Source organism: Homalodisca vitripennis, chromosome 2 (genome assembly GCF_021130785.1).
Source record: "Homalodisca vitripennis isolate AUS2020 chromosome 2, UT_GWSS_2.1, whole genome shotgun sequence".
NCBI lineage: Eukaryota > Metazoa > Arthropoda > Insecta > Hemiptera > Cicadellidae > Homalodisca > Homalodisca vitripennis.
The window spans coordinates 215,751,420-215,779,250 of record NC_060208.1 but is presented as its reverse complement, the minus strand read 5'-3'; the positions used below and the strand labels follow the sequence as shown (position 1 = coordinate 215,779,250).

Genomic DNA, 27,831 nt, shown 5'->3' with positions numbered 1-27,831 from the left:
AGATAATGCTTGGAGGCCGTCGGACCCAAAAACTGTATATAAATCGGACGCTCGAAAGAATCCATACTACACATCGTTCACACAGTCTGGAGGTCGAGACAGTTAACGGTAAGTGTTGTAGACTTCTTCGTCGCAATATTTATACTGTTACTTTTTTCTATCATTGTAATTGTTTCATGAAAATTTTCGAAAACAAATCTGTATTACCTACTATCTGAGATGGATACGTATAATAATACATTGGTACATTTTGTATTCAGTATTAATTAAATTGCTTGGCGTCTTAAGCATAAACCTAAACAGAATATACTTCATAAAATATTATATTATTACCTTTTTATCGTACAAGGTATTATTATTAAATTTAATGTTGGAGATGTAGCCTTGAAAAGTGTTTTATAAATGTGTATAACACAATATAAATAAAACCTTTAACACGTTTTTGTAAACTTTTATTTTTGTTACAATGTATAATTCGAAATCTGTGATTTCATCTTCAGGTACTAACTAAGCTTATGTTATGAAATAAATATTTAAAACCAATTTTTCATGTGTTTTTTTCACTACCTCGGTGGCTACATTTGTTGTATTTAATTTTATTGTGTGATCAATGTATATATTGTTTAAAAGTCTATCGAATAATAAATTTTTTTTAGAAAATCTTTGTCATTTAAATAATATATAATTTCAATCCTTCCTGTGTTCAGCAAAATTTTTGAAAAAGCTTTCCTCAATCAATTTCAAAAATTTCTTGACCGTTTACGACGTTATCTGTCCCGAACAGTTTGGGTTCAGAAAAAAACAAGTCGCCAATCGATGCCGTAACGGATCTCATTCATAATGTTGTCGATGGACTGGAGAGGCGAGAACATGAGATTAGCATATTTCTAGACCTCTCCATAGCCTTTGACTGCGTGTATCATGCGACACTGATGTAACAGTTGTGGACAAGTGGTATTCGGGGTTCTGCCGCATAAGTGGCTCTCGGTCTTATCTGGAAGATAGGGGCAGTGCGTGCAGATTGGGAGTGCTCTATCAAAGAAGGTAAAAATGCCTTATGGTGTCCCCCAGGGATCAATACTGGAGCCAGTCCTTTTCCTGATATATGTCAACAGGTTGAACTCATCAATCCAGTATGGAAAAGTGATTCAATATGCTGACGACACGACTCTCTGCATCAGATCAAAAATCAAAAACACGATCTTGAAATAAAGTCTTTCATCGTACTTAATTCATTGTATCGAGTATTTTTACAGAATCAATTTGAAAACAAACAGTTTAAAATCAAACGTCATGGAACTTCTGTCTTCGGCAGCATGTCGACCAAGAGCTCCGTCCCGCGGTGATGGTGGACGGACGTTCTTCTGGATGAAGCTGAATCCACCAAGTTCCTTGGAATGTACCTTGACAGAGGGCTGACATGGAACACCCACGTTGAGAGCGTTTGCTCTAAGGTTGCCTCGGGCATTTATGTCCTGCGCAACCTTGCAAATTGTTGTTCCTTGGATGTTTTAAAACTGGCCATCTTTTACATCCACACCTGTCTTACGGCTTGATATTGTGGGACAGTTGCTCCAAAAACATGTTTCAAAGAGTTTTTAGATCTCAAAAGAAAGCCGTTAGAATTTTGTTATATTTGAACCCCCAGAGAGTCGTGCAAAGACGCCTTCAGGAGTCTTGGATTACTGACTTTACCCTGTCTCTTTATTTTAGAGGTTATCCTGTACTGTCAACTCAAATGTGAGTTAGAACGGGGCAGGGATGTCCACCAGTACGGTACTAGAGAGGCAGGGACAACTTCCGACTCGATCAGCACAGAACGACGTCTTATGGACGCTTACCGTCCCAAAGTTGGTATCAGGCTAATCAACAGGCTCCCTGAGGGTATTAAAATTTAAACGATTCCAATAAATTTAAAGCTCGACTAAAATACTTCCTAGTGTCAAAGGCATTTTACTCTGTTGATGAGTTTTAATGGGGCCGCTGGGATGAAAAACATTAGAAATTAATGAAGTTATTCAAGATTATTAAACACATAACCCCGGTTCTAATATAGATAAATGTAGACCGAATGATATTTTTACGTCATGACTATGTGCTTTATGACATACTCTGTTCCATTTTATGACGCATGCAATGCAGTTGTAAATATTGTTAATGCAATAAAGAGTATTATTATTATTATGATTAATTTTGGCACTTTTGTAAATTTTGTCTTTTATTTCCTTTGAATAGACATATTATATCATCAACATATCTGTAATAATAAATTATTTGTGTTAGATGTTTGTTTTTTATCGCTTAGTATGAATTTGTCTTCTATGTTGTCAAGGAATACCTCAAACAACCTTGGACTTCTAATCAAAAACAAAAGCAATTCAACAAAACCAAAATCTAAATTCAAAATTCAACAATAGTGGAGTATACAAATTAAATTGCAACGATTGTCAATCCCACTTATATTGAACAAACCGGCCGATCCTTCAAAATTAGATTTAATGAACACATAAAAGCATTAAAAACATCATCAAGTTCAAAATATGCAGACCATTTTAAATAACACCGGCCCATACATACACTAACATCGAAAACAGTCTTGAAATTTTACACACAAGCAAAAAAAGTCGCTTATTATCAACTTTAGAACATTTTGAAATCTAAAAAGGTATTATTCAATAGACTTTTAAACAATATACATTGATCAAACATAAAATTAAATACAACAAATTTAGCCACCGAGGTAGTAAAAAAACACATGACAAATTGGTTTTAAGTATTTATTTTCATAATTTAACCTTAGTTAGTACCTGAAGAAAATCACAAATTTCGAAATGTACATTGTAACAAAAATAAAAGTTTACAAAAAAGTGTTAAAAGGTTTATTTATATTGTGTTATGCATATTAAATTTAAGTTATTCATGTATTTCACAAGAACATACAAGTTGTTGTAGTGACAATGATTTGTAAGTTTTATGATAAACTAGGTGTTACCCGTGGCTTCGCACGCAATCCTAGAACCAAAGCTATTATATTACTTAGTAAAAGCACTTACGATGTAATATATTATTAGTCCTATAAAAAATTTTAAAAAACGTAAGTAGGCATAACATCAGGTAGTTATTACTTAAGTTCGTGGGTAAATAGTATCAGTTAAGTATTATATAATTTTTGGCACGTGTAGGAGCATTTTTGGTTCTAATTAATTATATACATAACGTCACAGCTGAATCTTGCCTTGTCATCGCGATAAAAAAAAAACACAAATTTCAGATCACACAGGTCTCGGAAACTTACTGCGGTCAAAAAGCGTATATTTTCAGTCCCTATCATATATTTCAGGTCTAAGATATTACCAGTAGTACAGGACCGAGATCCCTTACTTCGGTTAAATAGTGCCTATTTAACCATTTAAATTCATGTCAAAATCGTGTTGACATATTGAGTTCGCTAGGACTGAAAAGCCTATTACGACCTAAGGGGAAGTCCTACCTTAAGCCCACTAGTTTAAAGTAACTTATGTTATAACATTCATAACTTTGTTCATTAAGGTTAGTTTTATAACAGTATTTTAATGCATTAGATGATTTTAATTCATCACTGGCGCAATCTGGAGTAAAATTTTATATATTAATGTTTTATTTACTATCTGCATTACATTACCGATCAAGCACTGTTTATTTATTATTGATAAAATTCAAATGTAAATAGATGTTTTCAGCAAGTTTGTCGATCTATAGCTGTCAAAATTACGTTTCGTTCTTATCATAAACATTTGCATGTAAAGAAAATTATTTTTTAAATTAGAAATTGACTTCATTTTGTGAAATGAATGTGTTATGGGTGGTAAAAAGCACTCTAAATGTTAATTCAGACCAAAAAGCTATAATTGCTCCAAATTTCAGCAGTTTCAGCGTGATCCGAGGACAAAAATCAAAATATCCAAGAATTGAAACTTTCGTATTTATAATATTAGTGGGATATAAAACTACTTTGAAACAATTTGGAGCCGATTTAAAATTTAATATTTGCATTCTTAGTTTTAAATACCATTACTAAACGTTTTAAGATTTAACGTTATAAAATATAGTTATTAAAAAAACAAAGGTTTTCGTCATGATAAAAATCGTGTATTATTTAAATCAATGCAATACGATAATGCAGTTGCTGCTATTTAATAAAAAGTTGAAGACCATAACATTTTTCCAGGTAACCATGAAACTCTTACTTCTCTCTGCACTGGTGGCCGTCGCCCTCTCCCACCCTCTGGAAGTGTCCGAGGAAGATCATGCCCAATGGGAACTGTTCAAGGTAATACAGAATACATTTAGACCACGAATGTTATGTAGAATTGTATAGAACGTAGTGAACTCTTCCCGACAAACCATGTTTAAGATCTTGTGTTTGTAATCAGATTGAGAACTATATCTCGTTGCCGAGAGTTGGAGGATATACCGCTGTCTAAAACTGTAGTTAGATCTATATAAATCAAATTATTTAAGTTCTTTAATAATATAACGGTAAACAGAACTATAACCATGGATTCATCAGATAGATTGCACTCTGAAAATGAAACTATGTTTATGTTTATGTTAATGTTAAGAAAAATGAAAAACAACTACTAACCTAATAATATTATAGTATGAAGTACACAATAATATTGAAAATATTTAGTAACAAAGTATTAATTTTTAGAACTTAATTTTATATATATATTTCACAAAATAATTCCCATTTTATATACTTGAAATAAAAAAACTAATTCATGATATTATGATAACTGCGATTTAAAAAATTAGTTTACTTATTCAGATTGCTTCATCATAAATGTATGAGATATATATTATATATATACATAGGGCTATATAATATTTATTAAATTTGTAAATTATTATTTTCATTTATAAAATATACGTTACGATAAAGCCTAAATTATTTAAAATTATAAAAGGTATTCATTTACTGCCTAAAACATTAAAAACTCGCATGTGTATAGGTTATATTACATTTAGAACGTTAATATTTCAAATATAATAGAAACTTTTAATTTAGGTGTCCCACGAAAGAGAATACGATAACCCCAGAAGAAGAAGAGAAGAGAAAGAATATTTTCCTGAAAAACAAACCTGCAGTTTGTACGAGAGCACAATGAAAAGTTTGAAAATGGCGAAGTTACTTTTGATGTTGAAATCAATAAATATTCCGATTTGGTAAGTAAATAAACACTCATAGGTTTACAAAAAAATAATTATCGGTTTTAGTATGATGTGATGATGATATCTAGTCCTGTGTGAGACACTATGTTGATTAAATTTATCGCACAAATGTTTTTCATGAATTTTCGAATATATAATTTGAAATACCTTGCAGTTGAATTACTTCGATTTGATAGGAATTTTTATGTTCCTATGCATGGAAACATATAAACATGGAATGGAATAAAAAATAGTAATTTAAATTATATAAAATATGTTTTAGTTAAAGAGGCGGAGATACGGCTATTACGTTCTCTATCAAACCAAATCTCTTATGGTAGACAGTAAACTTACAATGTAGTGTAATAAAACTACGGTTAAAATCTAACTTATACTTTATATAAAAAATTGCTGCAAAATTGCTTAGCCTATACAAAATGAAATGAAGTCAAAGTAAAAGTATATATATATATATATATATATATATATATATATAAAGAATTAAACACTTAAAAATACAAAATATTGGTTTCTAAGTATCTTAATAAACACAATACAATTCCATATGAAGAACAAAAATAAAAGACACAATGAATCACTTCAGAAGGGGTTTGAGGGTTACACTTTTTTTAAAACGTCATCTTACTAATCACACTGCCTATAATAGGTGTTTATTTTTATTTCTTTGAGTTCTTCTGTATTACCGATGTTTGGACCGCCCATGGTTCTTCCATTAAAAAACGTATTAAGAGGTATATTATCACTCTTGACGCCGTTGCTAGTCATCCTCGGAGCCTCAACTCGGTAACGCAATTGCGTGCTGAAGATTTATCTGTTGGTAAATTTACAAAATAGCCATTGTTTACATTTTTGTAAAAGAAAATTGGATTTTCCAATATCTATGCCCCAAACCTAGTTCATATTTTCAATCCAGGACAATTAGGATAATGATCTATCTCATTCTAGTTTTTACAGCAACATAAACTTCACTTGCCACTACTCAAAAGCTCCCATTTAATGCAAAAAAACTAAGGTTTTTAGATTTTGTATTAATTGACTACCAGTCTGAATTGTAAATAAGTTACATTTTACCAATAGCTAGTATTATTTAACTGTTATTTTGTGCATGAATAAACATATATGAATACGTTCAACTCCCACACAGACCACCGAGGAGTTCGTGACCATGATGAATGGCTACAAGCGCCCAGAGGGATTTGAGAGGGAATGAAGATGCCTTCGACGACTCAGAGAACGTCAAGCTCCCTAAGAAATTGGACTGGAGGAAGAAAGGAGCTGTCACTGAAGTCAAGAACCAAGGATATTGTGGATCTTGCTGGGCTTTTAGTGCTGTAAGTCTTTGAGTGCTCATAAAAATATGTAAATTAATAGTGATATCTCAGCTATGTGCAACCAAGCAAATACATCTAAATATCTATTAAAACTGTTTTGATATGACGTTGTGTTAAACAGACTGGAAGTCTCGAGGGTCAACACTACTTGAAGACTAAGAAGCTGGTGTCACTCAGTGAACAGAATCTTATAGACTGCTCAACTGCTGAAGGAAACAGTGGATGTCGCGGTGGTCTCATGAACATGTCCTTCTCTTACGTGCAAAAGAACAAGGGCATTGACACAGAGGCATCATACCCCTACGAGGCTAAAGTACGTACATAATTTAACTTTCTTATTTATATAATTTAAATTATTCTTTTATTATTAATTTATATATTTCTTGCTTCTATTTATAACTTATATATTATCCTGCTAAAAAAAACACGATAATTTTGCGCAAATATCTTTTAACAAACTGATAAGATGTGACTGGAATCATTCTAAACTCGTTGATATGTGTCTTAGTTAAAAAACAATAGCACATTTTGCGCTAACTCTTGTGTGTAGTACTTAATTATAACAGTCCTAGAAAATATTCTAAATCGTTTTTGCTGTCATGTATAGTAAAATATTAGGTCAAAGAAAACATTTCCCATCCTCATGTTTTAATACTGGAATTTCAGATACCTACAGTTCCACATTTAAAAAATATACGTGTTTTAATTTACAGAATGGCACTTGCCGCTACAACCCTAAGAACAAGGGAGCCACCGACAATGGGATATGTTGAAATCACCTCAGGCAGCGAGAAGGCTCTGCAGAAGGCTGTGGCCACGATTGGACCGATTTCAGTCGCCATTGACGCTAGCCACATTTCTTTTACACACTACAAGAGTGGTAAGTTCATACTGCAGTAACTAACTCCACCTGTGACAATTCGACTAACCTTGTATTTTCCCTCACCACGTAATGTACTCTCATTGATTTCCAGGAGTGTACAAAGATCCCGACTGCTCTTCTTATATATATAGGTCACGCTGTTCTGGCTATTGGATACGGCTCAACCAAGAAGGGTGGCGACTACTGGCTAGTGAAGAACTCCTATGGAAGTGACTGGGGCATGAACGGCTACTTCATGATTGCCAGGAACCACAATAACATGTGCGGTATTGCCACTGCCGCTAGCTATCCCAAGGTTTAAGCTCTTCCTTTGTATATGATATATGGACGAGTTTATTAAACTTACCTGAGCATTAAAATCTTAGTTATTTTTTAACCTTATATGAAATTAATAACCTTTATTGTACTAACTATTAAAGTAAAAACTTTTTATAGACATGCACAATAGTGTGTTGCTTTTTAATTTTTTATTCAAGGGGTAAACATATTATGAAGTTACGTATTTCTTTTAAATTCAAAAACATTGATGTTTGTATAAATTCATCATCAAATTTAATAATAATAACAATAATTTAACTGTTTCAGTTAATATATTGCAATATTTATATTTTAAATTAGTCATTTTGAAATTTTATATATAATGCATATAACACTCACAGGGTTTATATTGAGGATTTTTTTGATTAACAATACCACAGAGAGTGAATATATCCTTTAATAAATATTAAATTTCCTAAAATATTATTGTTACAGTAATATGTAATTATCAGAAATATGTGACGGATTTCCCGCAGCAGAACACAATGTAAAGTTTGAAGATAAAAGATTTTGGACCATAACATTTTGTCTCAGAAATTGAAAGATAAGAAGATCTTAAAAAAAAAAATATACTTGGGAATATTACGAGTAAATAAATTATTACTTTATTACTTTAACACTTAACTACATTTACAACATCACAACAGGTTACAATATGAGTCAGCGCTCAGACAGGTCGGATCGCTTATCTCTTACTCTACTAACCTAGTGCAAAGTTCAGATTATGTTCAATGTGAGTCTACATTGTATGGGGTTTTTGTATAAGAATTTCATGTTTTTGCATCATTCTTGTTTGGATGTTTTTATCTGTAAATTTGTAATAAATTAATTTTACGAATGTTTTTAAATTTGTTTGTTTGTTTGTTTTTGATTATTTTTTTTAATGTCTAAGTGTGGTGTTTGTGATGCTAAGATCAATCCTACAAAAACCAAACTGGCTTGTGGCGATTGTAAGGTGGATTTTCATGGCTCTTGCTTGAAAATGAGTAAGGCCGACATAGAATGTATCTCTTCGGGTGATCTTGTGTGGAGATGTGTTTCTTGCCAAGCAACAAGGAGGAAGAGCATGAGATTGGACACCCAGAATACAAAGGAGGGAGGAATAATCTTGGAAGATCTTTTGAATGTGGTTAATGAAAATAAGAGACATTAAAAAAAGAAGGCGAATCGGATGTCAATAGGGCTTATGAAAAGCTTAATGACAAAATAGATGACAACACAAAAAAATGCTAGCTGATCAAAATACCAAGTTGGAAGGATATCTAAAAGTCATGGAAAGCCTGACACTGGAAAAATGTGCAATTGAAGAAAAAAGTTGCTGCTCTTAAAAATCGTGTAGAATAAATGGAACAATATTCCAGAAGTAATTGTGAAGAGATACACGGGATTCCAGAGGAGAAGACAGAGGATGTTGTGAGTGTGGTGAAGGAGGTTGGAAAGGCGCTGGACATGCCCATCACGGACTCAAACCAACCTGCAGCCATCATCGCCAAGTTTGTGAGAACGTCTTGACAAAGAAGAGTTACTGAAAAAAACGGAGGGTCAAGAAGAATTTCTCTACGCGGGCACATCAACATGACCATGGTCAGCCAAATTTATATAAAACGAGTCACTGTCACCGGCAAGAAGAAGACTTTTTGTCATGGCTCAGGAGGCAAAGAAGACGAAGAACTTTAAGTATTTGTGGGTCCGAAATGGCAAGATATTTTTGAGACGAGATGATGGACAGCCAGTGATACATGTAACATGCCAGGATGACTTTAGTAAGTTGTAAAAATTAAAAACAAATTAGTAAATGTTAAGTCAGTTAAGTTTAATGATTGTTTTTATCTGTAATATTTATTTTAGGCCTAAACTACTTTTTTTAAATGAAAAATAAATCATACAAATTAACTATGTTATTGTTTTGAAAAATCTTGGTTTTATTAGACTTAAATTAATGTTCTTGTAATCAGTCCTTTAAAATTGTATTTTATATTTCTAACTTAAGAAATGGTTCACACTCAATCATGTAGTTTAACTAATACATTCGTAATAATACATCAAAATATTCATAGCTTAAGACAGAAACTTAAATATGAATAAATTTCCTGAAATCATAATATTATCAGAGATATGGATCAATAGCAATGAGAGTCAGTTTTATGAAATTGAGAATTATAACTTAAATATAAATTTGCAATGAAGAGTACAGAGCTGGTGGAGTAGTAGTTTCTGTAAGTAAGGTTTTACAAATTAAAGACAAAGAGCCAAAAATTTTTGTAACTGCTGATATTTTAAAAATTACATTTAATTTTTTTTGAAATTTTTACCATTTTTGCTTTATATAGAACTCACAGTCATACTAAAGAAGAATGTATAGACGAATTAGAAACATATATTAATTTTAACAATAATTTAAAAAGTGTAAACAATGTTTTTTTAATAGGAGATATCAATATAAATTTATTAGAAAATGCTAAGGTAGTTGATGATTATAATATTCTTTTGGCAAGAAATGGTTTTACTAGTCTAGTTCAGGAACGTACAAGATTAACAGAGTTTTCTAAAACATGCATTGATCATGTTTTTGCTAAGATATCAAACTATAATAGAACTGATATAAAGACAGAAGTGATTGACTTATATATAACAGATCATTGTTTAGTGAAGGTCATTGTGATGGTGCTGATGGAGGGGGTGGAGGGGCTTCCACAGTTGACTCCACCTGCTTATCGCATAGATTACGGTGCCCTGAACCTCTTACTTGATAACGTTGACTGGACTGAAGTGTATTGTGAAGAGAATGCCTCTATTGCTTTTGATATTTTCCATAAAATTTTTACAAATTGTATAGATAAAAATTAAAAAACATATTAATCCAAGGAGAAGCATTAAAAGGTTAAAACCTTGGATAAATAATAATATCTATATAAAAATCAAAAACTAGAAATAAACTTTATAAAAATCTTAAAAAAACATCCACGGAATGAAACTCTAAAAATATTATTATGTTACATATAAAAATAAGCTTAGGACAGAAATCAGGGATTTAAAAAATGCATTTTATAAAAATAAATTTATAAACTGTAATATAAATTCAGATAAGCTTTGGAAAGTTATAAATGAAATCACGGATCAATGCAGATCAAAAGAGAAATGTTCAGAAATTGTTAATAACGGAATAATTATTAAAGACAAAAAGGCTATTGCAAGTGAATTTAATAATTATTTTTTAAATATTATTGAAAATCTAAATTTAAACAGAGAGAAACCCAAAAATTTTCAAAATTTATGTTTTAAAAAATATATTTAATAATGATTTTCAACTAAAATCCATGTTTGTAGATTATGTAAGTGAACCAGATGTAATAAATGTTATAAAATCTTTAAGAAATGGTATATCTCCAGGAAATGGAGGGATAAGTTCCTTTATGATTAAAAACATCTATTTGAAATTAGTTAATGTTTTGTCTTATTTAATAAATCTTAGTTTTGAAACAGGGCTTTTTCCAGAAAAAACTTAAAGAAGCAGTTGTAACACCGATTCATAAGGGAGGACAGGCAAGTGTATGTAGTAATTATCGTCCTATTTGTTTACTTTTAACTTTTTCTAAAGTTTTTGAGAAAATAATGAAGAAAAAATTAGTTGTTTATTTAGATAAAATAAAGTTTTTTAGTAAAAAACAGTTTGGTTACAGAAATTCACTGAGTACAGAAGAAGCCCTATTACATTTTTTGCCTGAAATTTGTAATGTTTTAAATACAGAAAATTATACAGCAGGATTACTTTTAGACATAAGAAAGGCCTTCGACACTGTTGATCATAAAATTTTGTTGAATAAATTTACAAATGGTTTGAAAGTTATTTGCTAAATAGGAAACAATGTGTGAAAATTGAGGACTTTTTAAGTGAAATGAAGGTTGTTGTTCACCAAGGGGTACCACAGGGCTCAGTACTAGGTGCTATCCTTTTTCTAATATTCATTAATGATTTTTGCAATGCTAAATTTAAAGGGAAATTAACTTCATTTCCTGATGATACAGCCCTTGTTACACAGAAAAAAATTTAAATTCAGTTGAAGATAAAATCAATTTTGACCTTAAAGCAATTCAGTGGTGGTTTTCAGAAAATCACATGTTATTATATGTAGACAAAACAAAGTATATGGTATTTAGTTTAAGAAAAGAGGTTAGTTTTAGTTATCCAGTAATTTATAAATGTATTAAGTGTCTATGTTGAAAACAAAATTTGTCATGAAGCATGTAAGGAAGTTGGGAGAGTCAACACTATAAAATATCTTGGAATGTTGCTAGATCAAGAATTGAAATGGAAAGTACATATCTCATCACTAAAAAATAAAATTAGCAATACAATTAGGTATTTCTTTTTTCTAAAAGGGATATGTGATAAAAATATTTTAAAATGCTTTATTATTCGTTAGTTCAAAGCAGAATAGAGTATGGTTTGGTCTTTTGGTGCGGTACCTATGATTCAAATATTTATCCATTTAACATGATACAAATGTTCTTTATACGCCTGATTTAAAATAAGAGTAAATATGAAACAACACGTTTAATATTTAGTTCTCTTAATACTATACCTCTAAAAAATTTATTTATATATAAGGTTTTAAAGCTATTTTATAACAGAAGTGTACACACACAATACAATAATTACAAATGCATATTAAGAAATCCAAATCAAGCATTGTTACTGAAATCATTATACCACTTTTTTACAAAAACTTTCAAATTTTTAGTTTAGAATTTATCATAAAATCCCTCAATTCTTAAAGCAATCAAAAGGTAAGAATACCTTCTTAAAACGTCTGAAACAGTGGCTTTTGAAATTTGAAGATGTAAACTTTCTTTTAAATATTGAAACGTAGTATTTTGTGTTTTTTTTCTGAATAAGTTAAATATTTTGATTAACTGTTAATTAGATTCTTTTATATATTGCTGTATATAAGTTGTATAAGCTATCTCTAATTTATAAACTTTTTAGACTCATGAAAATCATTTGTTTTAGCACTATAAGATTACTTTTTATTATATGTCTAATGTCTCTGAGAGCTGATATTTATTTTTGTTATTTCTATTTTTATCAATGGAGCCTCTAAACAGATTTTTTTACCTTAGAGGTCCTAAATTTTCACTTGTGATTTAATATAAAATACTTGTATGTAATATGTAATAATTTCTCTGGTACTTATTAATATTTGTTGTTTAGTTCCTAGATTAAATGTAAATGTGACTAAGATGTAGTAATTCCTGGCATAATATTCTATTATTCTTAGTGCTAGCTAGTGCTCTCTTTTATGGTTTTCATTTTGTAATTTTTTTTCTAAGAATCTTTTTACTGCACAAGTATTTATTTTTGTAAAAAACATTATGTACAAAAGAAGTGAAAATAAATTATTCTTATTCTTATGATACTGAAAGAGATAGATATAAATTTGGGTTATATGTCCTTTACTCAAAATCAGTTCTGTTTTTTAGTATGTGTGTTTTAATTGTTGAAAAGGTTTTGATTAATACATGTTTCATTACATACTTTGTTTAATTATTTTATTTATTACAGTGTAAGGCAGTTTACAAATAATTTGTAGATTAAAAATAACACTGTTTGTGTTTGGGAAGTAGTTAAATAAAAATTATTTAATCTTTAAATTAAAAGTTTAATTTGTGGTTTTTTTAATATTCAAAATTTAAATACGGCTGTAAAACATCGACATCGACTGTAAAAACATATTATGATTGAATAGCATATTCCACATAAATATATCTGCAGCTAGCGATTATTTTGCTGAGCTGGACGCTGCTCCTCGGGAAGCTGCTGGCCGCCAGTTTTCTTTCACACCTTGATGTGCTTCCCTGCTGTGCTTGCTGCTTTCACGAGGATGACCAGCAACGCAGTTGAGGCTGACAAAATACCCTTTGCGCTTTCTGAAAGATACATTGCCAATCACCCTTCCTGTTTGAGTAGTAATTTTCAATTATTCTTTAAATTCCTCTGCCTTTCCCTTAACCTGGAAGCATGCTCTAGTTCGTCCGTTTGAGAAAAGTGTGTAATCCGCAATCCCCTTCTGACCTACGTCCAATCAGTATTCTCCCTTGTCTCTCCAAATGCCTTGAAAGAGTGGTACATCAACAAATTTCATCTTATCTGAATACCTATAACATCTTATCTAAAATACCAGTCTGGATTCAGGCCTAATCACAGCACCACCACAACCCTAATTAAAATCATCAGATGATATCAGATTGGCAATGGACAAGAGACTAATCACCATTTTACTGCTTTTTGATTTTTCCAAAGCCTTCGACTGTGTTTATTACCCCCTTCTCCTCATCAAATTGAAGAAGTATGGTTTCTCCGATGGGTGTGTTAACTGGGTCAAATCGTATCTTACTGGGCGACAGCAATGTGTCAAGGAAAGGGAAAAAATATCTGAATGGAAAACCGTAACACGGGGTGTTCCACACGGCTCTGTTCTTGGACCCCTATTGTTCTCAATTTATATTAATGACGTCACATCTATTATAAAGCTCTAAGTTTCATCTTTATGCCGATGATTTACAAATTCACGTACACTGTTCACCTGATGAATTGAGCACATTTATGGTTCTACTCAATCAAGACATTGAATTAATTGCTTGTTGGGCAAATAAAAATGGCCTGTAATTAAATGAAGACAAAACGCAGGCAATGGTATTGGGAAACCCAAGACTGATTGACCGTTTGGACTTCAATATTGCACCAAAACTTCAACTCAATAACCACGTAATAAATTTTCAAAACAAATTACAAAATCTTGGTCTTACTATGAGCTCACGTCTTAAGTGGAATGACCAGGTTACGGTAACGTGTAATAGGGTATTTGCTGGAATTCACAGTTTAAAGCGTTTTGCTGTATATCTACCGTTCAGTGTCAAGGTTATGCTGCTTAAAACTTTCATACTGCCACACTTCAACTACTGTGAAGCTGTAATCAGTGACATGGCTGTTGAGCTTTTGGACAGGCTTCAAAACTGTTGTATCAGATTTATTTTCAATCTCAGACGTTATAAGCATGTGACTCCATTTTTCAAACAGCTATCGCTTCTTAAAACTTCATCAACTACGCCAACTTCAAATTCTTTCAACTCTACATTCAGTTATAAAAAAAAGTCACCTGTTTACCTATCCGAAAATTTCAAATTTATTTCCGATATAAGTGAGCGACCTACGAGAGAAGGGGATCCACGTTACTTTCAATTCCTGTTCATCGATTCGAACTTCTTCAGTAAGTCGTTCACTGTTCATCAGGCATGTCGCGTCTGGAACTCTCTTCCTGATAATATCCGTATTATAGAAGGTCGAGCTCGTTTTGGGGCGGGGTCAGGGACTTGTTGCTAGGCGGTCTGTAGGGGTGACGGGTGGCGGTGCTCGTGGCGTGCTTGTGGTCAGGCTGTGTGTTTGAGAGAATGAATGTAGCAATAACAAGAAATTCTTTAAAAAGTAAATTGTTAATTATTTAAGTTTTAATTTATCTTTGTTTGAAATTTTTTCTACATATTAAGCTAATAAATTTGATTTTTAATTACTACATAGTAGTATATATTATTTTGGTTAATTTAAAATTTTATTTCAATATGTAATTTGTTATAGTTTTAAGGTCACTAAATTTACATATTATATATATATATATATATATATATATATCTGTATATTATGTTAGGTTGAGTGGTAGAGATGGCTAAATAACATTAACTCCGCCTCTTGAATAAAGGCATATTTCATTTCGTTTCATTTCATTTCATAAATATAGAGCTAATGGTAAAATGTTCTCAATTGTTTCTATGATATTTTTAGCATGTACAATTTTATAAAACTGTGAATCCTTAAAATCCTCTCATAATTAAGTATTTATTACTCAAATAATCCTCAAGAAAGTAGTTAGTTCTGCTGAAAAATACAAAAAAATTCAATCATTAAAAATATTTTTCTACTTAAATTATTAAGTGGTTAAAACTTCTGTCATATTCCAGAATATATACACCTTATTAACCTCAACAAGGGATCTTCATAATTTTTGTCACACATTAGCTTCTTATGTGTGTAATATGCTATTTTTCCTGTGCACGAAGGATATTGTTACTGTTGTTTTTCATACCTCATTATTTATTTCTGCCTACTTAAGCATACTGTAACCAGTCTCGTTCCCCCGACTTGCTGCTCTCCAACGAAATGGCGTCTGTATTAGCGGAGAAAACCTTCTGCATTAATTGCTTCAAAAAAGTAACCGACAGAGGCGTGGTATGTGATAGGGAACTGCAAAAGATGGAGTACAAAAAATTGCCGATAGAGTTTTTAAGACTTGGACATGTGAAAGAATGAATTGTGTTGACAAGCCCTCCGATGAGGGCTCTTAATGATCTCAATGCAAAAGTTACAGCTCTTCTGAATCAATTTCAACAGCTTGCTACAAAAAATTTAATCAATGATGGATGGGATTTCGTCTATCAAGTCGGATATTCAAACTTTGTCTGATATATTAGATGCAATGGAGCCTAGAATTGTTAGGTTTCAGACTAAGACTTTAGAGCTTGAAAAGAAGATCGAGAATCTGAATTTTTGAGTTTCTGATGAGAACGATCTCATTGCAGAAGTCAACGAAGCAACCGAGCTCGAACTATAATCATCTATAACATACCCGAATGCTCTGGCACTTCACCTGACCTAAAGATAAAGCATGATTCAGATAAGCTTAACATAATTTTCAATGATATTGGACTCGGCCTTACGTATGTAAGCTTTTTCCATATTGGTAAACCTTCTGGCTCTTCCCCTCGTCCTATCAAACTGATGTTGTCCTCTAAAAAAGATGAATTCGTTGTCTTCACAAAGTTCTCACAACAAGATGGCACTAAACAAAAGATCATTGGCTTGTGACCGTTTCGCGTGACAGAACTCCTTAGGAACGCAAACATCTAGAGACACTTAACTTGAAGCTAAAGCATAGAATCGCAGCAGGTGAGAAGAACCTCACGATAAAGTTCGTCAATGGTGTACCCCGCATTACTGAAAAATCAAAATACTAAACTTGTCTCACGGTAAACCCACATGTTTAAATGTTTATTAACAAACTGTAGGTGGTCTGCGGATTAAATTGAGATCCTCTTTTGCTACATGTCTGCATGACATTATTATCTTCACTGAGTCTAATTTGACTCCTGAAATCAATAGTGCTGAACTCGGTGCCTCAAACCATAATGTATTTCATAAGGATCGCTCGGTTGAAACTAGTGACAAGCACAGTGACGGAGGAGTACTCATTGCTACTAAGAAATCCTGCCCATTGCATCCAATCTGACTCTTTCGTTACTGAAGACAGTGTCTTCGTTTCCTTAACAGTTGGTCGTGAAAAAAACTGCTTCTGGGTGGAGTCTATCTTCCTCCCGGCCAGTCATCACAACTGTATTCAAGATTCTGTTCAGCTCTAAACGTGGCCGTTGCATCAACTGAATACTCAGAACTCATTGTTTCTGGCGACTTTAACTTGCCGAACCACTCCTGGTCCGAAGCCAATGATTCTAATTCGTCTCCTTCTGCCAGTTAAATTCAGGAAGCTGCTGACTCTTTCTCTCTTAAACAAATAAATACTTTACCCAATTAGAGAAGAGTTCTTCTCGATCTGGTTTATTCTTCTTCCATTGAGATAACCACTGCCCGTTCCCTGGATCCAATATTGCTGGAAGTTCCCCATCATCCAGCATTGGATATTTCTTTGCCCATAGGTGATATTTCTAATTCGTTTAGTTTTGTGCGTAACTACAAGAAATTTGATTTTGAAAAAAGTATTATTAGAACTCCATTCCCTTCCTTTGCACCATGTTTGCAGTACCTATGGTGTTGATGTTAACAGCTGTTTTTAGGGAAATTGGTTGACATGATTGGTGGTTGTGTCTCCAAATTCACACCGTTGAAGAGAGTTGGATTTTTTCCACTTTCTCTCCTGGTTCAGCAAAGAACTTGAAGACTCTATTTTTGAAAAGAAGATACTGCATAGACGCTACAAGGAAACTTTCGATATCAAAACCTACAATCTATTTTCCAGAGCTCGTGCCAGATGTAAAGAACTATCCCAGAAGTGTCTCAATGACTACACCGGCTTTGGTCAGGAAGCCCTGCCTCAAAATCCTAAAGTCTTTTGGAACTATGTGAAAAATGTGAGACGAAGTTCTGACTGGCCGTCAATAATGAAACTGGGGAGCAAATATGCTACAAATCCCAAAAATATGTGCTGTCTTTTTGCAGAATCCTTTTCTTCTGTATTTCCTGGATCTACATCTACTTCTTCGACTTTAATAGCTGGTCCACTAGAATATATTTCTTCGTGTACCTTCTCTCTGCAAGACGTAACTAGTGTTCTGGAATATTTAGATGTGTCCAGGGGATGTGGACCAGACTGCATACCCCCCTTAATGCTAAAGCATTGCTCATCGCTATTGGCTGCACCCTTAAAAAATCTTCAACAGATGCATTGTATGTGGTACTTTTCCTGATGTCCTCAAAGTCAGTTATATTATCCCTATTCATAAGTCTGGATTAACGAGTGATGTCGGAAATTATAGACCCATTGCAACCAACCAGTACTTGCCAAAATATTTAAGCAGCTTGTTCTTTCTAAAATTAATCCTTTCCTGCGGAGAATCATCACGCCAAGTCAGCATGGTTTTATACCCAATAAATCTACTGTAACAAATCTGGTACTCTTTCAGAATTAGATAATACCTTCTTTTAAAACTCAAGCTCAGACCGATGCTGTTTACCTCGATATTTCGAAGGCGTTTGATAAGGTCAGCCATCCGCATCTTTTAAAAAGCTGTAAGCTCGTGGAGTATACGGGCCCCTCTTGGAATGGTTTGGAAGCTATCTGCAGAATCGATAGCTCCGTGTTCAATTTGCTGGTGCATTCTCCGAGGACTTCGTTGCAACATCTGGTGTTCCACAGGGTTCCCATCTTGGCACTACTCTCTTCAACATCTTTGTTAATGACATCTCTGAAGTTATTAAAGTGAACCACTTATTGTTTGCCGATGATATTAAACTGTATACTTCTGTCTCCTCAGTTGACGACTGTCATCTTCTAAAAGAAAGTCTGTCAGCTATCGAGACTTGGTGTGTGGATATTCCCATGATCCTTAACGCTGACAATAATGTGTAACAGTCTCCTTCACAAGACCTCATCAACCGGTTGTGTTTGATTATATACTGCACCAGAAGAAGTTAGAGAGACGTCTGATGGTTAGGAACCTTGGGGTTGTTTTATCCCTTTCCCTAAGCCCAGCTCTTCATGTCGAGCGTGCCTGTGCTTCTGCTTCTCGAAGTCTTGTAATGATTTTCCGCTTCTCAAGAAATCTACACTGTCCCTATGCTCTAAGATCTCTGTATTGTGCTTTTGTCAGGCCCCACCTTGAGTACTGCAGTACTGTCTGGTCACCTCATCAAGAATTCCTTATTGACGACATGGAACGTATCCAGAGGAGATTACTACATCTGGTTGGACTGAAACTTGGGTTTGGATACCGGGATGCTCCGCTCAATGGCATTGCTGCTCTGCTCGGACTGATGACTGTTGGTGTCAGGCGTATCGCTCATGGTGTTCTCTTCCTGTATCGAATTTTGAACGGTTTGGTCAACTGTCCAGAAATCCTTGGTTCGATCAATCTTCGTGTACCGTCTATCACTAGATCAAAGTGACCTGTCTACTAACTACGAGATGAACTCCACGATTAAAAGAATTCAGAGACTTGGGAATCTTGTTGCTGGGAACGTTGACTTCTTTCATGATGGTATCGCCTCCTTTTAAAAGAACTTCCTTGGCCATCCTAGAACAGCGTTACCCTCCTTAACTCATTTTAGCATCAAGTATCATGCTGTTATTTATTAATTTATTTTGTAAAAAATAGTGTATTATTATAAATATTTATATTTTTAATATTGTTATGATATTGCTTCATTTTTATGTTATAACGTTGTTACTATATTATTTATTATTGTATTGTTGTAATATATTAATTATTTTTAATAAGTTGTTGATATGTTATTATTATTACGTCGTCTGCATTTAAATTATTATTACTATGCTATTAATTCAAATTATTCTTGTACTATAATCATAATTATTTTGAACATCTTTACTATTGATTATTCTATTCAGCTTTTTCCCCCAAATTGTGCAATTTGTGTATGTAAAGAGTTTACGGTGAATAAATAAATAAATAAAATCTTTCTTCTTTACGTCAAAATGTTTTTGAGATGTGTGGGTAAACCTACTTGGACAAGCACACTGGGCAAATCTCTCGGAAGCTCCAGACAAAACCAATGTGGGCATTAATGTTTATAGGAATTGTCATATTTTACTAGAAAGAGCTTGGAATCGTCATTGCAAATTAATTGATAATCCGGTGCTATAGCAAGACGTTAATGTTATACCTTTACTTGTTAAAAGTTTTTTATATGTCGCTATGCGCAAGTGCACTTCTAAATCGTAATAAGTAATATATATTCAACACCATGTTTGAGTCTGCCTTGTTTCATCTATCAATTATATATATATATTATATATATATATATATATATATGCACATGTCTGAGAAATCTACTTCTGTCACAAATCGTCTAATATTAGCAATTGTAATTTACTTTCCGGTATAAGGTTGTTTCCGGTGCTATATTTGAGGTTGCTTTGTTGCCCCAATCAAGCCACCATGTACATACAAAGTACTAAGAAGCTTATTTCTGTAAAATATAAACTAACAAGATTGTTTTTATTTCGGTATTAAAATTATATAGAGTACAGGCTAGACAATAACTTTGTCTTTGACATATGTACTGCGTATTAAATGTTCTTAGAAAGTGCGGTTAAAAGTATATTTTTACTGAAAGTTTCCAATATTTTATTATCAGGTGAAAACGTTAAAATAATAATAAGAGTTACTTTAAACCTTACTGTATGGTTTGAAGGCTATAAATAGACACACATTTACAGTTAGCAATATTGAAATTAAACGTACGATAGTGTTTTCATGGTTTAATGTTTAACTTAAATAGAAGAGCCCATTACATTAAACAGTCTCTTAGAATGAATATTTATTATCTTTAGAGACCAAGATTGAATTTTTCGATATAGTAATATTCTTAGTAGAGATCCTAAGAATGATTTTCAGCAGGTCGTTGTATTGTTTAATTGAAGCAATCAAAGAAAAAGTCACTTTAGAATATATAATTTTAATTGAATATCTTCATACTGTAGAGTATATATATATATATATATTATATATATATATATATATATATATGCAAATAAACATGCAATGAAGATGGGATTGAGAACTAAACGTATATATGTTTTATAGTTACAAAAAATAAAAAATAAATACGAATGTTAAAAAGCAGTGTTATATTCTTATTTAATTAGGTCATATTGTGGTAATAATGCTCAAGTTCAAAAAACATTTCTATGTTTATATTTTAGAAGTAAAATATTATGGTTTCATGGAACAACTACAAAACTACAAACCTTGTATCAATATTGAATTGTTATTTAAATAAACTTATATATATATATATATATATATATATATATATATATATATATATATATATACATATATACACATGTTTTAATGTGCAAAAAACAGTATATAGGTTAAAATAAAACTTAAAATACATATTTTCAGATAATCAGAAATTTTTAAGTTACACAAAAAGAAGGACTAATTTCTACAAAAATAATATCTGAGTAATGGTTTGTTGTCAGGTTTTATCATAAATGTTCTGTTGGCTATAATGGTAAAAACCATGAGGAAATAATATATATATATATATATATATAGACAATAAAGAAAATCTTAAATCATGTGTATTTTAAAAATAACGCTTGAGGCATGCCTTAGCAAATCTATAGCGTATTCCCCCCGAGAATCTTGTATTCACAAGATTCAGGGTATAGATATATAGCAAATTGGTGAAGTGCTCTTGACTGATGTATTTTCAACGAACAACTGGGAATGTCCATCGCTCTTAAGATAATGCTTGGAGGCCGTCTGACCCAAACCTGTATATAAAACGGACGCTCGAAAGAATCCATACTACACATCGTTCACACAGTCTGGAGGTCGAGACAGTTAACGGTAAGTGTTGTAGATTTCTTCGTCGTAATATTTATACTGTTACTTTTTTCTAGCATTGTAATTGTTTCATGAAATTTTCGAAAACAAATCTGTATTACCTACTATCTGAGATGGATACATATAATGGTACATTGGTACATTTTGTATTCAGTATTAATTAAATTGCTTGGCGTCTTAAGCATAAACCTCAACAGAATATACTTAATAAAATATGATATTATTACCTTTTATTGTACGAGATATTATCATTAAATTTAAGTTATTCATGTATTTCACAAGAACATACAAGTTGTAGTGACAATGATTTCTAAGTTTTATGATAAATATAAAACTCCTTTGAAACAATTTGGACCCGATTTCAAAATTTAATATTTGCATTCTTAGTTTTAAATACCATTGCCGGTACCAAACGTTTTCAAATTTAACGTTTTAAAAATACATTTATTAAGAAAAAAAGGTTTTCATCACGATAAAAATCGTGTATTATTTAAATCAATGCAATGCGATAATGTAGTGGCTGTTATCTAATAGCAAATTGAAGACCAAACCATTTCTCTAGGTAAGTATGAAAGTCTTACTTCTCTCTGCCCTGGTGGCCGTCGCCCTCTCCCATCCTCTGGAAGTGTCCGAGGAAGATCATGCCCAATGGGAACTGTTCAAGGTAACATAGAACACATTTAGACCACGAAGGTTATGTCGAATTGTCTAGAACGTAGTGAACTCTTCCCGACAGAGCATGATTATGATCTCGTGTTCATAATCAGTAAGAACAAATATCTCGTTGCCGAGAGTTGGACGATATACAGCTGTCTAAAACTGTAGTTAGATTATATTAATAATTTATTAAAGTTCTTAACTATATTACCGTAACAGACCTATCATCAAGAACAGAACAGATTCATTAGATAGATAACACTCTGAAAATCAACTAGGTCAATATAAAATGTTTATGTCTACTAAGAGTAATGAAAACAACTACTAAAATAATAATATTATAGTATTATAGTATGTAGCAAGTAATAATATTAAAAATACTTAGTGACAAATTATGTATTTTTAGGATAAATTATTCTATAAATATATATATATATATATATATATATATATATATATATATATATATATATATATACATATATTACTCAAAATAATCCCCATTTATACACTTTAAATAAAATTAATTAAAGATAATAGCTCATGATACTTGTAATTTTTTTAAATCTACTTTACTTATACAGTTTGTTTCATCAGAATATTGTATTAACTTAATATTTATCTAATTTTTTTAAATGTTATTTTCATTTATAAATGTACGTTTCAAAAAAGCATCAAACATTTATAAAAATGTCAAACTAAGATATTAATTTACTGCTATAGACATTACAAATGGTATATGTATATAATATTACATTGAGACGTTAATATTTCAAATCTAAAAGTAACTTGTAATTTAGGTGGCCCACGAAAGAGAATACGATACACCAGAAGAAGAACTGAAAAGAAAGAATATTTTCCTGGAAAACCTGCAGTTTGTACGAGAGCACAATGAAAAGTTTGAAAATGGCGAAGTTACTTTTGATGTTGAAATCAATAAATATTCCGATTTGGTAAGTAAATAAACGCTCATAGGCTTACAAGAAACAATAATAGGATGCAATATGATATGATGATATCTAGACCTATATGAGACACTATGTTGATTACATTTATCGCACAATGTTGTTCATAATTTTTCAACATATTGACCTGTATTTAAAAATTGTATATACCTGAGATATTTATTTTTAATACTTTTCTAAAAAAAGTAATATTTTTTTAATACCGTGCAGTTGAAGTATTTAGATTTTATAGAAATTTTAAAGTTTCTATGCACGTAACATAAAAAAATGGAATAGAATAAAAAAATTACGTTATTAAATTATATGAAAAATTCTTTTATTAAAGAGGCAAAGATAAGTCTATCAAGTCCTCTACCACTCAAACTCACACGGTACACATTAAACTTACATTAATATCATACATTTGCGGTAAAATTTAACTTATACTTTATATAGCAAATTACAAAATTGCTTATCGTATATTAAATGAAATGAAGTTAAATTAAAAGTCTATGTATAAAATGAATAAAAAACTTAAAATACAAAAGAAAAGTTTCTAAGTATTTCAATAAACACAATACAATTCAATAAGAAGAACAAGAATGAAAGACACACTGAATTACTTCGGAAGGATTTTGAGGGTTACAAGTTTTCTTCAATGGGAGAACCATGGGTGGGTCCAAACATCGGGTAATACAAAAGAACTCAAAGATCACTAAAAAAACAACTATAATAGGCAGTATGATTGGTAAGATGACGTTTAAAATGCGTAGGGGTATGTTATCACTCTTGACGGCTTTGCTAGTCATCCTCGAAAACGCGGCATATACGTCAGCCTCACTCATAGAAGCAAACGAGAACCAACAGACGGCCGCATCCCGACGAGCAGGCCTCAACTCGGTGACATAATTGCGTGCTGAAGATTTATCTGTTGGTAAATTTACAAAATAGTCATTGATTACATTTTTATAAAAAACTTGATTTTCCAATATCTAGGCTCTAAACCTTTTTCCATGTTTTCGATCCAGGACAATTAGGATAATGATCTATCTTATTCTAGTATTTACAGCAAATAACACTTGACTTAAACTTAAAGCCCTTTTCACTAATCAAAAACTCCCACTCAATGCAAGACAAGGTTTTAGATTTTGTAATTATAGACTACCACTCTGAAGTAAAATAGATTAAGTTTTACCAATAGCTAGTATTATTTAACTGTTATTTTGTGCATAATAAACATATATGAATACGTTCATCTCCCACACAGACCACCAAGGAATTCGTGACCATGATGAATGGCTACAAGCGCCCAGAGGGACACCAGAGGCCTGGAGATGCCTTTGACGACTCAGAGAACGTCAGACTGCCTAAGAATGTGGACTGGAGGAAGAAAGGAGCTGTCACTAAAGTCAAGAACCAAGGATTTTGTGGAGCTTGTTGGGCTTTCAGTGCTGTAGGTCTTTAAATGGTCATAAAAAATGTACTCTAAATTATTAGTCATATATTGAAATCTCAGCTGTATGAAAGTAAGCAAGTAGATCTAATTATCTATTAAAAACTGTTTTGAAGTGACGTTGTGTTAAATAGACTGGAAGTCTCGAGGGTCAACAATACCTGAAGTCTAAGAAGCTGGTGTCACTCAGTGAACAGAATCTTGTGGACTGCTCAACTGCTGAAGGAAACAGTGGATGTCACGGTGGTTTCATGAACAGGGCGTTTTCTTACGTGCAAAAGAACAATGGCATTGACACAGAGGCATCTTACCCCTACGAGGGTAACGTACGTAAATAATATTCCTTGCTTCTTTCAATAACTTATATTTTGTCCTGCTAAAAATGCACTCTAATGTTGTGCAAATATCCTTTCTAAAAACTGATAGAATGTGACTGGAATGATTTAACATTTGTTGCTATGTGTCTTAGTTAAAAAATAGCACATTTTGGGCTAATGTTTTTACGTAGTACTTAATTATAACAATGATAGAAAAATTCCAGATCAATTTTGTTGTCATTTTATAGTAAAATATTACGCCAATGTAAAAATTTGTCTATCCTCAAATTTTTTTCATTTTTAATACTGCATTTCAGATACCTCCAGTTACACAGTAAAAAAAGATACGTGTTTTACTTAACAGTGCAAATATGTACTGAAGTATTTTTGCAGTCTTTTATGTCCCATCCTTATGTTAACAGAACATTCCTTCGTTTCAACGACATTTCTTTCCTTCAGTTTGAACACTGGATTGTCAAATGCATCTAGAAAAACATTAAAACAAAACAACGCGCTTTAATTTACAGCAACACACCTGATACCTACAGTTCCACATTTAAAAAATGTACGTATTTTAATTTACAGAGTGGCACTTGCCGCTACAACCCCAAGAACAATGGAGCCACCGACAATGGATATGTTATAATCACCTCAGGCAGCGAGAAGGCTCTGCAGAAGGCTGTGGCCACGATTGGGCCGATCTCAGTCGCCATTGACGATGAGGACGTTGCCTTTCAACACTACAAGAGTGGTAAGTTCATACTGCAGTAACTAACTCCACCTGTGAGTTCAACTCAACTAATCTTGCATTTGTCTTCCTCACGTAATATGCTCTCATTGATTTCAGGAGTGTACCAGAGGGGCGACTGCTCTTCTATATATCTAAACCACGCTGTTCTGGCTGTTGGCTACGGCTCAGCCAAGAACGGCGGTGACTACTGGCTGGTGAAGAACTCCTGGGGACGTAACTGGGGCATGAACGGCTACATCATGATGGCCAGGAACCAAAATAACATGTGCGGTATCGCCACAATGGCCAGCTATCCCAAGGTTTAATAACTTCCTTTGTATATGATATATGGACGAGTTATTAAACTTACCTGAGCATTGAGATCTTAGTTATTTTTTAACCTTATATAAATATGAATAAATTTTTATTGTAATATATATTCAAGCGAAAACTCTTTATAGACATGCAGAATAGTTATGCTTTTTATTTTTTTTGTCAAGGGATAAACATATTATGATGTTTCGTTTTCTTAAAAAACAGTGAAGTTTATAAAAGAAATCATGATTAAAATTAATAATACCAACAATGTATAGTTCTAGTAAATATTTTTGTATTATATATATATATATATATTTTTTTTAAATTGGTAATTTTTGAAATTTTTACACAATGAATACAACACTCACAAAGTTTATATTGAGGATTTTTTGGGTTCAAATACCACAGGGAGTGAATAATATCCTTTAATAAATATTTCATATTCTAAAATATTTGTGTACGCGAAATTAAACAGTAACATGTAATCATCAGAAATATGTGACGGATTTCCCGCAGAACAAGGTAAAGTTGTAAGCAGAGCCGCATCTAAGGGCGGTAGGGGAATTCGTTTGCTCCGGGTGGCAAAATTGTAGGGACGGCAAAATCATAAAAGTTTGAGTCGTTGCATTGCAACCACTGTTATGCATAAGTTTACGCATTTAGTTAGTCTACGCGCGATTCGCTTTACTGTCGGGTCAAAAATACAGATACCCGTGTTTGAACCAACGAGTTAATCGAATTTTAATCACAAAATAACTAGCAGAACTACAATTTCAGGAATTGATTCAAAATTTAGATCGTTATTTTCTGCATTTATAAATATAAAACAAATTATTTACTAGTAATAAATTCCAGTTATATCACTGGAACTGATTTTGGTAGTTACCAACCAAATTAAAACTTTTAAACTTCATAACTGGGAAACTTGAGATCCTCCAATTAAGACCACATTTTCATACAAGATAGGTACAATTAGACCGTTCTTTGCTAAAAAGGCCGTAGACCATCATTTAACTCATTTGTGGGTATATATATTTCCTTAATGGGACAACATATATACATATATAAGACAACAAACACTGGAGATGTCTTCAAGGGATGTAAATTGAAAGGGCCGGAAGTGTATGTTTTTGACTAAAACAGGTTTCTAGGACCTTTATTTGTATGCATTCCCTTGATTGGGATATTGGGAAAGGGACTTGAGAAATGTAGTTTAATTAAACCAAAAATGTATACTTCGACACGCGCAAAACCTAAAATAAATCAGTACAAATTTTGTTTAACTTTTAAATCTCTTAAGCACGGGCATTAAAATAATCATTACCAGATATATGCCTACATTTGAGTGGAAAAATTGTCATAATATTTCATCATTACATTAATATTATTATATTACATTATAAATGATCTCACTAAGTAGAACGCTCTTAGATCTTGAAAATTGCTTGCGAAGTCGCGGGTAACTGCTGTAAAAATATAATAATAATTATTAAATACTTCTGGATT

The 27,831-nt window shown here is 32.3% G+C and overlaps 1 protein-coding gene across 1 annotated transcript; it reads left to right on the top strand.

The window, feature by feature from the left end:
• The first annotated feature begins 4,213 nt into the window (after nucleotides 1-4,213).
• On the top strand, nucleotides 4,214-26,333 carry LOC124355994. The gene is given in 16 exon segments (XM_046807140.1): nucleotides 4,214-4,309; nucleotides 5,119-5,208; nucleotides 6,359-6,400; nucleotides 6,402-6,545; nucleotides 6,667-6,858; nucleotides 7,259-7,306; nucleotides 7,308-7,428; nucleotides 7,506-7,723; nucleotides 9,124-9,239; nucleotides 19,180-19,348; nucleotides 22,469-22,570; nucleotides 23,364-23,516; nucleotides 24,775-24,960; nucleotides 25,095-25,286; nucleotides 25,863-26,044; nucleotides 26,138-26,333. Coding segments are annotated over 16 exon segments (2,247 nt in total).
• Nucleotides 26,334-27,831: the final 1,498 nt, after the last annotated feature.